General features: G+C 28.8%; 1 protein-coding gene across 1 annotated transcript; it reads right to left on the bottom strand.

The window, feature by feature from the left end:
* Positions 1-2,544: 2,544 nt before the first annotated feature.
* Positions 2,545-14,301, bottom strand: LOC111887998 (phosphoinositide phospholipase C 2). The gene is made up of 9 exons (XM_023884122.3): positions 13,884-14,301; positions 9,363-9,559; positions 5,251-5,386; positions 3,997-4,248; positions 3,688-3,899; positions 3,436-3,553; positions 3,211-3,363; positions 3,034-3,120; positions 2,545-2,948 (listed from the first exon to the last, which is right to left on the bottom strand). The coding sequence occupies exons 1-9, from the start codon at positions 14,202-14,204 to the stop codon at positions 2,655-2,657; spliced, it is 1,770 nt and encodes a 589-aa protein (XP_023739890.1). The 5' UTR covers positions 14,205-14,301; the 3' UTR covers positions 2,545-2,654.
* Positions 14,302-15,179: the final 878 nt, after the last annotated feature.

Genomic DNA, 15,179 nt, shown 5'->3' with positions numbered 1-15,179 from the left:
ATCCAATAACTAAATTAATATAATCTTGAATTATTAGCAAAGTCCTTTTGGGTTGCCCTCAAACCTAGTAATTGTCCAGGATGACTTTTAGAGAGAGAGAGAGAGGGACTAATTTATTGATTTATTATATGATTAATAAATAACAATAAATAAATTTGCTAATATATTATGAAAATAATATGTTAATAAGAAATAGTAATATTTAATTAAGAATTAATTAGAATTAATTTTGTGATTAATTGGATTAATTAATTGTGCAAAGACCTAAGCTTTAGTTGTTCAATAGTTGAACAAAAGGGGTTCCAGAACCTTCCACATGAGGGTGGACGGTTTTGGGGTACTTTTAGGATTCTACAATATCTCTTGAAGATAATTAGGAAACCAGATAATTACCTAATTTTAGATGTTATTATTTTAATTATGTAAGGCTTATTGAGGGTTTCTTCATTAGTTATAAAAAGGGTCCTCCACCCTCTAAATTTCGGGCAACCTACAAAATTAGAATTCATCCAAAATTTTGTCTTTTCCCTCTCCTCTCTCAAAAGCTTCTTGTTGCAAAATCTTCCACATGAGGGTGGCGGTTTTGGGGTATTTCTAGGATTCTAGAATATCTCTTGAAGATAAATAAGAAACCAGATAATTACCTGATTTAAGATATTATTATTTTGATCATGTAAGGCTTATCCAGGGTTTCTTGATCAGCTATAAATAGGGTCCTCCACCCTCTAAATTTTGGCCAGCCTACAAACTTAGAAGTCATCCGAAATTTTGTCTTTTCCCTCTTCGCTCTCAAAAGCTTCTTGTTGCTAGTGTTGGGTGTGAACCATTAGAGGCAAGACATTTGTGTTGCTAGCTTCTAACTCAAAGAAGAAAGGATTGTTTGATTGTTTACTACAACAATCAAAAAGTATGTTTCCTTATGTGAATTTAGAAATTTACCTAGGGTTATAGGGTTCTTGTTGTTCAATAGAATGTTACATCAATAGTATTATGACTTAGATCTTTAGGTTGCATGTACCCTTAAGTGTTAAAGATTTATCTGCGTTAATACATGTAGAACCCATTAATTTGAACGAGGAAACATATAAGCGGATTCCACACGACTATGACAATGGGGGAGGAACAAAAGTATGTAGGTTGAGAAAGTCACTATATGGTTTGAAACAAGCTTCGCGAAGTTGGTACCAAAAATTTAAGTCAGCTCTACTTGATCTAAAATTCAAACAGTCTTATCTGGACTACTCACTTTTCATCTACAAAATAGGGGATGTGTTTGTTGATGCCCTCATATATATCGACAACGTGATAATAGTTGGGAATAACCAAAAGAAAATACAAGAAACCAAACACCACCTTGATAAAAGAAAATTTAGTATCAAGGATCTTGGTCCTCTAAAATGTTTTCTTGGAATCGAAGTAGCTAACGACTGGTTGGTCCTAAGTCAACGAAAATACACTCTCGATATCCTTGAGGATAGCGGAATGTTCGGGTGTAAACCATGGTGCCATCCTATGGAGCAAAATCAAAAGTTTTAATGGAATAAAAAAGACACGCATGTGGACACAAGAAGGTAAAAGAGACATATTGGGAGATTATGGTATCTTCAAGCCACTAGACTAGATCTCGTGTATTCTGTAAATATTTTAATCCAATTTGTTTCCAATCCAAGACAAGCACATTGGGACGCTGCAATGAGAATCCTTTGGTACCTAAAGACCATACCGGGACAAGGTATCTTCTTTCTTAAAGACGGGGGAACAAACTTTGTCACGTACTGCGACGCCAAACGGCTAGTATGTTCCGTCACAAAAAAGATCTCACACTGGGTACCTTTTACTTTTGAGGGTAGCTCTCGTCTCTAGGAAATCCAAGAAGCAATTAGTTGTTTCTCGATCTTCTGCCGAAGCAGAATACTGGGCCATGGCAGCCGCTACTAGTGAGGTTTTATGGATACAATGGCTCCTAAAGAACCTTTAGGCAGAACAAAACGGGTCTACAACACTTTACTATGACAATCAAGCAGCCCGTCACATTGCAAATAATCCTGGCTTCCATTAACCGACAAATCTCATTGAAATGGATTCTTGCTTTGTCAAGGAGTGAGTGGAATCATACGAAATTGAGCCGCATCACGTCAATACTAAACTACAGACAACCGATCTTCTCACCAAGGCATTGGGATGAAAACAACTCGAGTGCTTACTTGTCAAGATGGGCATGCAAAAGCTACACACTCCAGCTTGAGGGAGAGTATTGAAATGCATGATACACTCTCCTTTTCTGTCTTCCAATCACATTTTCTGGCTGTCCATATTAAGCTCCTAGGATATTGTGTTTCCTTTCTTGTATTTTTCGTTTTGCCTTTTTAGGCTTCTTGTGATCTCTTTCTAAAGTAATAGAGAAAGCAGAGAAATCAGTTACTCTTAAAATATTTGTAATTTCTCTTTTGTTTATTCGATCTGATGTTGTTATGGTTTCTTCTGAATCTCCATGTCTCAAATTGAAGGTTGTGTTGAGAGATGGAAGCAGGAGGCTTCTCAAAATTTTGAATGTCATCCACAACAGATACCAACATTTTTATTTCCTTTGTTGGACATTCAAAAATACACACATTTAACCGTACAATAAAAAACAAATCAAAGTTTATTATAACTTATACAAACTCAAAACGCATAAGTAGTTTCACTGAGTTGTATTTATCACCCTTGTGATCATGAAGGGGTACTGCTCGAATCCCTGTCCTTAATTCAAACACCGGAAGACAAGTTTGACCACCGAAGTCATCCTTTTCAGTCTTGTCATATTCATGCACCTCGATACGAAGTAATGCAAGCTCAGGAACTGTTAATGGGAACTGAAATTCGTCTTCCCATTTTGGTGTCCAATCATCCTGTATGATTTTGGTTTTCTTCATTACTGAATCCGTTTCAACTCCCGCAATTCCAACCTGAATCAAATGTTTGACTTTTCAGTTTGTAAAATGATCAAAATACGTAGTATCCATGTATTGGATGATGGGAATAAGAGTGAACCTTGACATAGAAATCTGGAGGCGAATATATGTCAAAATGTGTTCTTTTGAAATCCAAATGCCACCCATCACCCATATAGACTTTCACCTGCAAAACTTTAGTTTCTTAATTAATCGTGTATATATTTATCATTTAACTGTTGTGGGTTTGACAAAAAAGAAGAGCTAAAAGTGATACCTTGAGAGTCTTTTTCACAGGAAGTGGAATTTTAGGATCGAAAACCTTGTCATCGGGGCCATTTTTAAGCAATAAATCTGGTTTTTTCACATACCCACAACCTCCATTGGCTCTGAACATTCCTTGCATTAACCACAGAAACCTTCCATGGGTCTATGAGAACTAAAAAAGTTAGTTTTTACGATTACACCCACTATTCAAAAGGAAACGAAGTCAGAAACAAACCTGCATGTTGAATGCAACCATTTGAGCTCCATGACACCAACCAACCAATGGATTGTAGTTTGATGAGTCAACTCGTGATCCTTTCGGAAACACCCTCAACAAGTTCCTCTGAGTAAACCTTCAAAAGATACCAACTTCATCTCATTAACAACCCACCATTCACTCCACAATTAAAGAACATTTGCGATGGAAAAATCCGTTGCTAATACCCTTCAAATTCTGTCGCTAATTAGAAAGAATCTGCTGTTTTACCTTATGACATCTGTCGCATGATTCTCAACGGCCTTTTCAAGACGTGTTTCTCTCAGGCTAATCCGCATAACTGCTGTAGGATCATCATGTAGCCAATCTTTGACTCCTCCTTTAAGTTTTCTTGCTTGGATTGCTATTAGTTGCTTGTACTCCAGCTCTGTATTCTGTTTTACAGTCTCCTCTTCGTATTGAAAACTTTCGTCAACTTGATCCTAAACAAAAAAGTGAATCATGTTTTTCAAATGAGATTCTTGTATATAATGGTAGTAAATTAACTGTAAGAAAAAAAGAGTATATATAGTTTCCAACCTCATTTAAGGATTTGTGTTTTTCGATAGGGTTGCATATTTCTACACCCCATGGATCATCATCAGGTGAGGTTTTCATCTTGACTGAGCTCTCTTCATCATTTTTTTCCATGCTATTGGTCTTGTCGAGATACTCCTTTGGTGGTTTTGTTGAGACGATGATCCGTTTTTTTAAGGATTCCGGGGATGGATATTCTGTTATAGTGTCGGATCCTGAGTAATATAGGACATCTCCGAATGTTTCAATCACCATCTAACAAAAATAAAGAATAACTAAGTATATGGTGTTATCATAATGCATAATTTATGAAATGAAGTATTAGTAACCAAGGAAGTAGTATTATAGAGTAAAATTAATACACTTAATTGGCTTAAAAAAACCTTGTATAAAACTATTTAAGTGCCCCAAATAAAAAAAATGGGATTATTCAAATTAGGTCCTCAACCAAAATATTTGACGGCCCATCTTTCGTTATTCACATTATCGACTAATATGATGCTATAGTTCCTTATTACCTTAATTTATGAATTGTGACTTTGAATTTTGAATGTGTGAATTTAATTTTTAGTTTCTATTTGGTTCAATATCTATTTGGAATACACTCAATACAATGAGAAGGTTTATCGTGAAACTGTGAATTTTTAATTTAGTTTTTAGTTAAACTATCTAATTTTGTATGCTTTGTTAACAATAATTTGGTTGATTAGTTCTTATTGTTTGGATCTTGGTTATGGAAATTGGATTTTGATTATGTAAGGAAATTGGAAAAAATTATGAAAAGGAAAACATATATAATATGCTTCAACATCAACAACCTATTAGTAATTCTATTCTAGTTCCTCAGACGTACATCTAATTTTACAAAGACTATTAATGTAATTGATTTGATAATCTCCCTTATGATCCTCCTGAAAGACAAAGAATAATGACTTATAATGTTAATCAACATGATGAAACAAGTCGTAATTATTTGTTTAAAGAACCTTATCAACAGGATGAAATAAGATGTCGGTATTGGCTTGAAGTTATAATCAATCGTTTCCAAGATATAACAAGTTGTAGAGTACATTTATAGTATGTATTTTTATATTTTTTGTAATGTAACTATGTTATTAGTATAAGCTAAATTTGTTTATGAAAATAAGGTGTGTCCATTGACACACCTTATGTGTGTCAATGTTTTATGAGAGCATGACTAGCCGTTATGATATTCAAACTCTAATAATTAGTAAATAAATTTTAAACTTAAAATACCTTCGCAACTTTGGCTTGAAGAAGAGGAGTAAGGTGATCTTCGAGAGTGAGGATGAGAGGATATTCGGAAGCCACGAATGCATATGTCTTGATGGCTTCCAAGCATTGATTTAATTTGACAGGTGATGTTAGCGTCCTGCAATATGTAAAAACAAACTTATGTTGAATTTTGTCAACAAGACCAACCAACATGATACAATTGATGTCTACAAACCTTTGAGAAAATTATACATTTTGGAAAATAGAGGAAAATAATAATAAAAAGAAAAAAAAAAAGGCTTATGATTAACGGAGTAAGTTTCGTTATTTTGATCTCCTTTATTAAGTTGTGTCCTTGTACGCAACAAGTCAAAAACACAATGATAATATATGGTTTACAAGATTAAAGCGTGATTTTGTTAATATCATTAATTGAAAAGGAAATAAAACATAAAATCGTGATCTAATACGACTTTAAAATATTGAAAAGGATTTTGTTAATATCATTAATTAAAAAGGAAATAAAACATAAAATCGTGATCTAATACGACTTTAAAATATTGAAAAGGATTTTGTTAATATCATTAATTAAAAAGGAAATAAAACATAAAATCGTGATCTAATACGACTTTAAAATATTGAAAAGGATAAGATGGAAGTTGTATATTATACAACTTGCAAAAAATATCAACATACTTTGTATTCTTTTTTCAAGATATGAACATTAATGTACTTTAGTTATTACCTATGCTATTATCAATGTACTTATAATTTTATACCAACTATAGCAATTTTTTACTTTAAAAATCGGTAAATTGTTACTCGTTATTTACTTCCAATTGTTTGCATAAGTGTCATGCAATCAATAATGATTTCATAACATAAAGTTCAAGTTATAGTTCAAATATTTCCATTAGTTTATAAAAGAGAAGGGGATGATTTATAAAAGAGATGGGACTATAAATCTCTAACGTTGTAAATGAACCACCAAATATGGAAAAAGGCTTGTTCATGTTTGTTTATTTAATTTAATTAAACCAAACAAATTAATGAATATTAATAGGTAAATGACGAAATTTTCTTGTTCGTATTTGTTTATTTAACAAAATTAATTGTTAGTGTCCGTTCTTTTATTTTCATTAGGATGCTAAAATGGCATAAGTGAACAAATATATATATATATATATATATATATATATATATATATATATATATATATATATATATATATATATATATATAGAGAGAGAGAGAGAGAGAGAGAGAGAGGTATAATGTGGATGGACAACTATTGTGCCAACGTTTGAATAATATTATTCTATGTGAATTACTAAAAAAATATGTTGTTTAGTAATATGAATATATTTAACCTCACACAATTATTGTCATTTACATACATTCTCATTAATTCTTATTCACTCTTTATTCTCACGCATCGTTTTTCACTCATCTTCATTCTTACAGAATACGAATCAATAAATATCCTGACAATATTCTGACAAAATGAGAATAATAAAAAAAAAGTTTATAATAACCTTATAGACAATTTAATTGGTAAGAATGTGTGATAATGACAATAATTATGTAACATTGAACGTATTCAAATTATTAAACAACATATTTTCCTTGTCATTCTCACAGAATAACACTATCCACACGTCCGCACAATAGATGTCAATTCACATTTGAACCTAGTTCTCTCTCTCTCTCTCTCTCTCTCTCTCTATATATATATATATATATATATATATATATATATATATATATATATATATATATATATATATATATATATATATATATATATATATATATATATATATATATATATATATATATATATATATATATATATATATATATATATATATATATATATATATATATATATATTTTCTTACTAGTTTCACTTTTCATATTTTTATCTAATAATCAGATAAGAAATAAATTTTTTAATTCATGTTTTTCGGATAAAAATCAAGTCAAGACATAAAACTTAAATCTCCACGGTTACTCCTATTGGTCAAGTAATAGTATATACATAAATATGCTATCATATTATAACCGAACATAAAAGAAAGTGAATGAACAAACAAAAATTAGTTAAGAATCTTAAACAAACATAAATGAACAATTGTCAATATATTCACAAAAAGTTCATTTTTTTATGTATTACCTTTTCAAATCATTATGACTATGTTTGGCTAGTTATTTCTGTTAGTCCGCCAAATAAACATACATAATTACACATTAGTCATTAGAAATTGCCTATGGACCGAACTAGGCTGTAAACGAATTGAACGTTCATCGAACTGTTTGTGAACCGTTCGACGGAAAGTTCGTTTATTTAATAAACGAGTGAACATGAACACAAATTATTGTTCGTTTATTTAAACGAACGAGCATGAACAATGGTCTCGTTCGTTTAATTATGTTCGTGAACGTTCGTTTATGTTGTTTATTAACGTTCGTTCATATAAGTTCATTTTATGTTCACATATGTTTAATTGTATTTGATTACATTAGTGTATTATATATTTATTTATGTTCATATATCTTCAATTATTTTTTTTTTTTTTTATCTTCATTTACGTTCGTTTATCATGTTCACGAACATAAACGAACGAACATGAACAATATAATTAGTTAAACGAATGAACATGAACAAAAAAAACTCATTCGTTTGTACTCGTTTATTTGTTTTTGGCTAACTTAAAAAAACGAACACAAAAAATCCCGATTCATGTCGGTTACAGCCCTAGACCGAACCAATCCTAAACCAGCCCATTCCAGTCCGGTCTAGACCACTTATTTTGGATGCAGTATTTATTTTCACAAATTTGACAGTCCCCTGTCAGACAAGTGTCAATACTAAACCGGTCTCTAAAAATCTAAAATCAATCCCGTTTCGGTCAAACCTGTCTAAACAGTCTTAAGTCAATCAAAACCGGTCTATATTTATAAGAAAATTGATTTTATTTTATCGGGTAAAACGCATCCTGACATACGCCTTTAAAGGCTGCTTTGCTTATTTTAGTGGTGGTATATATTAAGCCTTGTATGCCTTTTGTATGCTTCAAAGCACCTATGTGCGATGAGGAAGCAAAGCAAAATGCAACCCCCTTTTGTTCTTTCTAAAATATTGTATTCCTCTTTTTCCACTATCTATTATATGTTCCTTTTTTGTGTTATATTATAATTAACACTTCTAGTGTTTAACAATTTAATATTAAATGTATAAGTAAAATATTTGGTAAATGAATGATAATTTCTAGTAAATAAATTCGGTAATGCAATATTTGAGGTAAGTCCTTGATTTAAACTGAAAATAAATGAAAAAAAAAAAAAAAAAATGAAAACAAATAGAAAGTTCTGAAATAGTTGCACGCAGAGACGGTAAAACCGGACCAAAAAAAAACAGATATTATTCCGAAAAAATATCGTCCATAACCGGTACTAAAACACAAACACACAGGACCATTTTGAAACTGGTTTAAAAAAACCCGCACCATTTCGATGCCGATCCGAAGGGCCGATATGTGTCTACTACCAAACATATGAACATATCTTAAACCTTAAAAAAATAAATAAAAAATATTTTATTGTGTATGTTCTCCATCATGATATGTTCAAAGATTTTATTCAATGTGAGATGACATTGAATAGTATTTGTCAGAAACCAAGGACCGTTTCATAATGGATTTGGTTACTTGATCCCACCATTCTTCATATTACATCTTACCTTTTTTGTTTAACTTATTAAAACATATGATAAAATAAAAGACCAAATTGCAAAAATAGATCTCGGTTAAAATATGTGATTTTGGCCTAAAAATGTATCGTGGCGCATCAGTGGTTTAATTTTGGATATTTTGTGTGGATCTGGTTTCTATGTCGTTAGCTTTAACAGTTTGACTGTTAACTTTTTTAAAATAACTATTTTACACCATTTCTGTAATTAAGTCTTTTTACCAAACCATAGAGACTATTTCTTTATTGAAATATTATATATTAGTTTTTTTAATTTCTTTTTATTTGATTAATTATTTTTATTGGATTATTATATATTAATATATATTATTTTTAATATATAACAAGTATAAATTTGACTTAAGAAATATAAAAATTGTTACCCTCCATGGACGATGTCGATATCATCTTTAGTGGAATTGGGCCACATGTCAAGTTCAATGACACGAACACCTCTTTTTAGGGCTTCAATGATCGGCACAACGCTACAATTGCTGCTTATTTGGTTCCCGGTTAGATATGAATTGTGGCCTGTGTATACAAAATAATGCGACAATGGAGCCTCCATGTCATTCATCACCTGTTATGATCATATTGTTATAACGATATACATTATTAATACATCATCACTTGTGATTTTATCAAAAGAATAAACTGTTATGATAGTGTTTTATGAGCAAAAACGATATATACTGACCTAAACAAAATGACACCAAAATGCACTTCAAATATTTTTCTTTACAAAAGAAGTTGAAGCAAAACACTTTTTTTTTTTATATAACCATATGTGTTGAGTGATGGCTAATTTGCCGTTTAAAAGGTTGATGGCTAATTTACCCATATAGGTATAAACCTACACGTTTTTTTTATATATATTTTGCTTAAATGATTCAAAGCCTTTTTCATATACGTTTTTCAAATTTTTATTCATTAATAGATACTTCACATTATTGAAGCATAAAAAAAAGGTATTTTAGAAGTATACTATTTGCTTATGTCAAAATACACAGGTTTTTTTTATGAGAACACCAATAGTGTATATGGTTTTTTCTTTTACAAAGCTTTGAAGAAATACATAGTTGTCGAGTGTTTTTATAGGTTATGAAAATATATATAAAAATAGAAACTTACATACAAAGAATGGAAGAATACACTGAAATTTTCCATTAAAACATTTGGTTCAAAACTGAAAATTATATATATAGACTAGGTGTGAGACCCATGTATTACATGGGTTTATTTTAAAAAAAATGAAATATAAAATTTTAACAATTTGAAAAAATTTTGAATTTATAAGAAAAATGAGATTTTTTTTGAATTATTAAAATTAATGAGGTTTCAATGTATTGAATACATTACATATATAAACCCTTTCTAATAAATACCTTACATATATATTACCTTACATATTAAATGTGAAATTTTAATTTATAAAATGAAAAATACAATGAAATGACAAGTGAAAAATAAAAAATTTAAAAATTTTAGAAAATGTAATGTGTACAAATAAAAGAGAAGAGTACATGTGGCAAAAAACCTTCATTTATTAGAGTATATATATATATATATATATATATATATATATATATATATATATATATATATATATATATATATATATATACACGGTTATAAAATTAATTAAATTTCATATTAAAAAATCAAAATTATTAATCAATTATTTTAAATAAATTATTACTTAAGAGATTTTTTAGTTATATAAAATTATAATCGTTGATTTAAATAAATATATGAAGTTATATTATCGTATAATTTGTATTAATTTTATTTTATTTTTCAATATAATGTTATGAATTTAATATAATTAGAGTGAGAAAATTAAAATGATCAATCAATTATCTATTTAATGTAATTAAAATGAGAAATTTAAAAATTAAAACTTGAAATGAATAATCAATTATTAATTTAATGTAATTAAAGTAAAAATTTAAAATTTGAAATTTGAAATGAATAATTAATGAATTGACAAGTGGCATGATATGTGATATATAACATTAATGAAAAGTTATAATTATATGCCACTTGTCAATAGGAGATTAAAGTTATTCTTTTATTAAAATAAGAATATATATATATATATATATATATATATATATATATATATATATATATATAAAACCAAGAAACCAATCATTTTTTCAACTTTTATAACTTATTTTTTATCAAAAAAAAAAAAAAAAACTAAAAATACAGAAATTCATAACTTTTTATCCTTTTTCCAATGATATAAAATTCGATTTTTTTTTATGTCAAATTCACAATGTGAATCTTTGAAAATTCACAACGTGAATCCGGTTTTACACGGTGAATCCGAAAAATATTTTTCATATTCACAATGTTAATATATGAATTTAGATATTTTTAGATTTTTTTTGCGATAAAGAATAAGTTCAAGAAATTGAAAAAAAAAATGTGGTTCCTTGAAGAACCTATAATTATGGTTCTCTATTGAACTTTTATATATATATATATATATATATATATATATATATATATATATATATATATATATATATATATATATATATATATATATATATATATATATATATATATATATATAACTCAACGCAAGGATAATAATTAACCCTCATAGCTCATACAAATAGATTCGTTATATAATCGATTATCGAATCAAAGAAGTTAATAAATGAATTTCAACTAATAAAATATATAGTGGTTAGTTCTTAATATACTTAATTTTATATATAATTCAATAAATAAATCCACTTATTATCAAAAATATAATCATTTTTATTGAAACAAAGTTACAAACCAATGAATTTATAAGATAGAGGAAAGGTTATTACAACCGTGTAGGCGTGTATCATGTTGAATAAATCAATTTATAGATGGCATCCACTCAATAGGATTTTGATGAAATGCAAGTAATGCTAATGGACACGTGTAGACCTTTGAAAAGACGAAGAAAAGACTATTAAACAAGTAAAACATGTGTTTAATATAATTGACTAAGTGTCTACCACCAGCCCACCATATTAAAGATTTTGAATATATCAATAATTTACTATTGTAAAAGGCATAATACGACATGGAAAAGGTGATCAACTATTTACTTTTATTTAATAAAAGGGTCCGTGAAAACTTTGCCAAATGAAACTTTATAGTCTCATAAGATATATTTGGCTAAATACTTTGCCAAGTGTGTTAGTATGATATACATAAAATCTATAATTGATAAGAACATCCATAATGGATAGTTGAATGGAAAAGTTGAACGAGATGTCATGTCTATTTGTCATTCAATGGATACAACTTTATCATTGTGAAATGTCACATTGGCATTCAATGGATTTTGAGTTCAATGGGAAAAAATGAAAGTCTTTAAATCTTTAAATAAATATTTTTTAATATGTTCTATTAAACTTATACAGTTTAATACATCGTGAGATAAAAATGAATAGAGTTATATGGAATAGTGAATGATGATGTGACACTCCATAAAATTCAATGCATTGTGCATGCCGTAATCAGACAGAAAGATGTAACGTTTATTTTTATAAAAATGATTGACAAAAGTACTATATGTAAGCTTCTCAATGACATAAAATTATATATAAAACTTAAAGTTCAAAATCTAATAAAAGTAGTTTTTAGATTACAAGATTTTTCTTTTTCTTTTAAAATAAAAAATCTTTAAACTTGTACTTCAAACAAAATATTTTTCTTTAATTCAAATCTTTAATAAGAGTTTATAAAAACCCGTTAAACACACACTAAATTATTACCTTTTATCAGCAATTTTGTGTTAATTTCATTAATGAAGGTCGCTCAGTTTCTTTTGGTGACTCCCACTAACATTTTTATGGCTAATTTGTATACATGAAACCTTGTAAATAGTTGGATGGTATCTATAGACATTTTCCTTTTACATTGTAAGTATTTCTAATTTTTTAAAAAAAGGAATTATAATATTTATCTAAATACCTGTCAATAAGCAGTCATCTTAAAGTACTAATTTATGAGTATTATATAGATACAATGTTCCTGTCAAAAGTAACTACACAACAAACCGACGTCTTTTATAACTGCATTAAGTCGCATTCAATGATATTATAGATCACTAAAATTTGGTCAATAAAGAAAACAATACAGTTAATTTAGAATATTCTCGATCCATTAAACTTTATACACCTAAATACTCATCCAGCTTACTTTTAAAACTGAATGGAGTAATTTCATGGTAATAAAATAGCAAAATCTTCCACCAGCTCCAGTTAAGCTTACAATGGCACAGAAAAAAAAAAAAAAAAAAAAAAAAAAAAAAAAAAAAAAAAAAAAAGAAAGAAAGAGGATAGTGTCATTAGCATGCCACACACACGAGATAGAAGAGAGAAAAAAGAGACGGGATAAATCAACTCAATGTCTTCGCTCACATTCCATTATACACATTCAATACTAATCACTATCTTGTTAAATTCCATACTACTTAGCATTGTAGATGACTAACTTTTGTGAAAATAATAATAATAATAATAATAACAGTAACTAAAAAGATATAAATTTTATCCGATTATGATAAACGAAGCGAGTATTTTGAATATTTAACTATTGATTATATATTTTGTTTTATTTTTCGTAAATCCAACAAAAAGAACATAAAATTACATTTAGTTTCAATTTCAAGAGACCTGAAAGATGAATAATATACAGATATATTGTAGAATATAAAAAATAATCTGAAGTATTGAATTTCAAACCTTAAAATGGATTCAGTTTATTATTATTATTTTTTTTTATGGTTTTGGTGTCGCAAATTCCTTATATAAATTGAAAACAAATTTAAAATCGAAGAAATCCAAGAGTCAGATATGAATGCATGGAGAAACATTATATCATAAATTAGGGTTCTTAAGAAATACCTTGGGAGGAAAAGGTAGAGGAGGATTCAAGTCACTGAAAAGGTACCGGAAGAAGGCGTCAAGATTCAGAACTCTCCGGTGAAAGATTGGATGGTGTTTCAGCTCTTTGATGATGGCATCCACGGCAGCCTCCGCCTCCTCCTTAGTCGCCTTATCATCTCCTTGTACCTCCACCATGAACCGGTGCAAATGCTCCGGAGTCATCACCCGATTCTCAGAATAATGACTGAACAGTTCCTTGATGTCTACCGGAGGTCCACCCTCCCGGAGTTTGAACTGTCGCCGGAAACACAAGCACACTCTGTATGTTTGCTTCGACATGTTGAGAAGGAGAGCGACTGTGAAAGTGTCTTTTTGTTCCGCAAGAACATATATAAGGAGCACAAAGTATCTAAAAGTAAACCTTAAAGGTGGAAATGAAACATGTAAAATGAATCCAAATGTATTTTTGGCATACTTGAGCATTAGAATTTGTTTTATTTAAGAGTATTATATTAGTTATTTTAATAATAGTTTTTCTAATCATGCATTTGGTTAATATAGAATTGTACAATAACATTATTGATAAATACCAAATAGTTTTTGACTTTTTGGTCTAATGGTATCAAGGTGAGTAAAAATGTATCTTCTCTCTTCTAAGAAGTTAATATTTCAAGTCTCACCAGGGATAAATAAGTAGTTTAAAGTTAAGATTTAAAGAGCGTCTTAGCCGTTCAAAAGAAAAAAGATAAATATACTTCATTAAAAATATTAAATCATTATAAGATAAAAAAATTGAAGACTTTATCAATCTTAAGTCGATAAATATCTATTCGGTACCCATTAATTGTAATTTAAAGTTTTAAATATTCAATGACCATGACTTTATCCATCTCATTTCTTTGTTTTTCAATAATAAGCTAAAATAGTGTTGATGAAAAGTCTTGTTCTTAATATTATATTATAATTCTTATTATTCATTCTGTCTTCTCATGAAAAGTTAAATGCAATATATCATCTTTGTATATTTAAGTGAAACTCCTAGCTATACAAAATCAATATATTGGGTTTATTTTCACTATTTAACTAATAAATAGTTTACAATTTCAAAAGTAGACGAAATTGGAACTGCTTATATTGGTTGTATGTTCAATTTCAAATCTAGGAATAATTATGATCGGTTTCAAGACTAGTTCTTACATTTCGAAAACCATCATCTTTGGTTTCGTGACCATTTTATGAAATTTGGTTGGGTACCCATTGTGCACACTCCATTATTAACAAACAAAATTGAAAGTAATATGGTAAAAAAATAAA

This window comes from Lactuca sativa, chromosome 5, assembly GCF_002870075.4.
Source record: "Lactuca sativa cultivar Salinas chromosome 5, Lsat_Salinas_v11, whole genome shotgun sequence".
NCBI classification, from domain to species: Eukaryota; Viridiplantae; Streptophyta; class Magnoliopsida; order Asterales; family Asteraceae; genus Lactuca; species Lactuca sativa.
The sequence above is the reverse complement of the archived record's forward strand: the minus strand, read 5'-3'. Positions and strand labels throughout refer to the sequence as shown.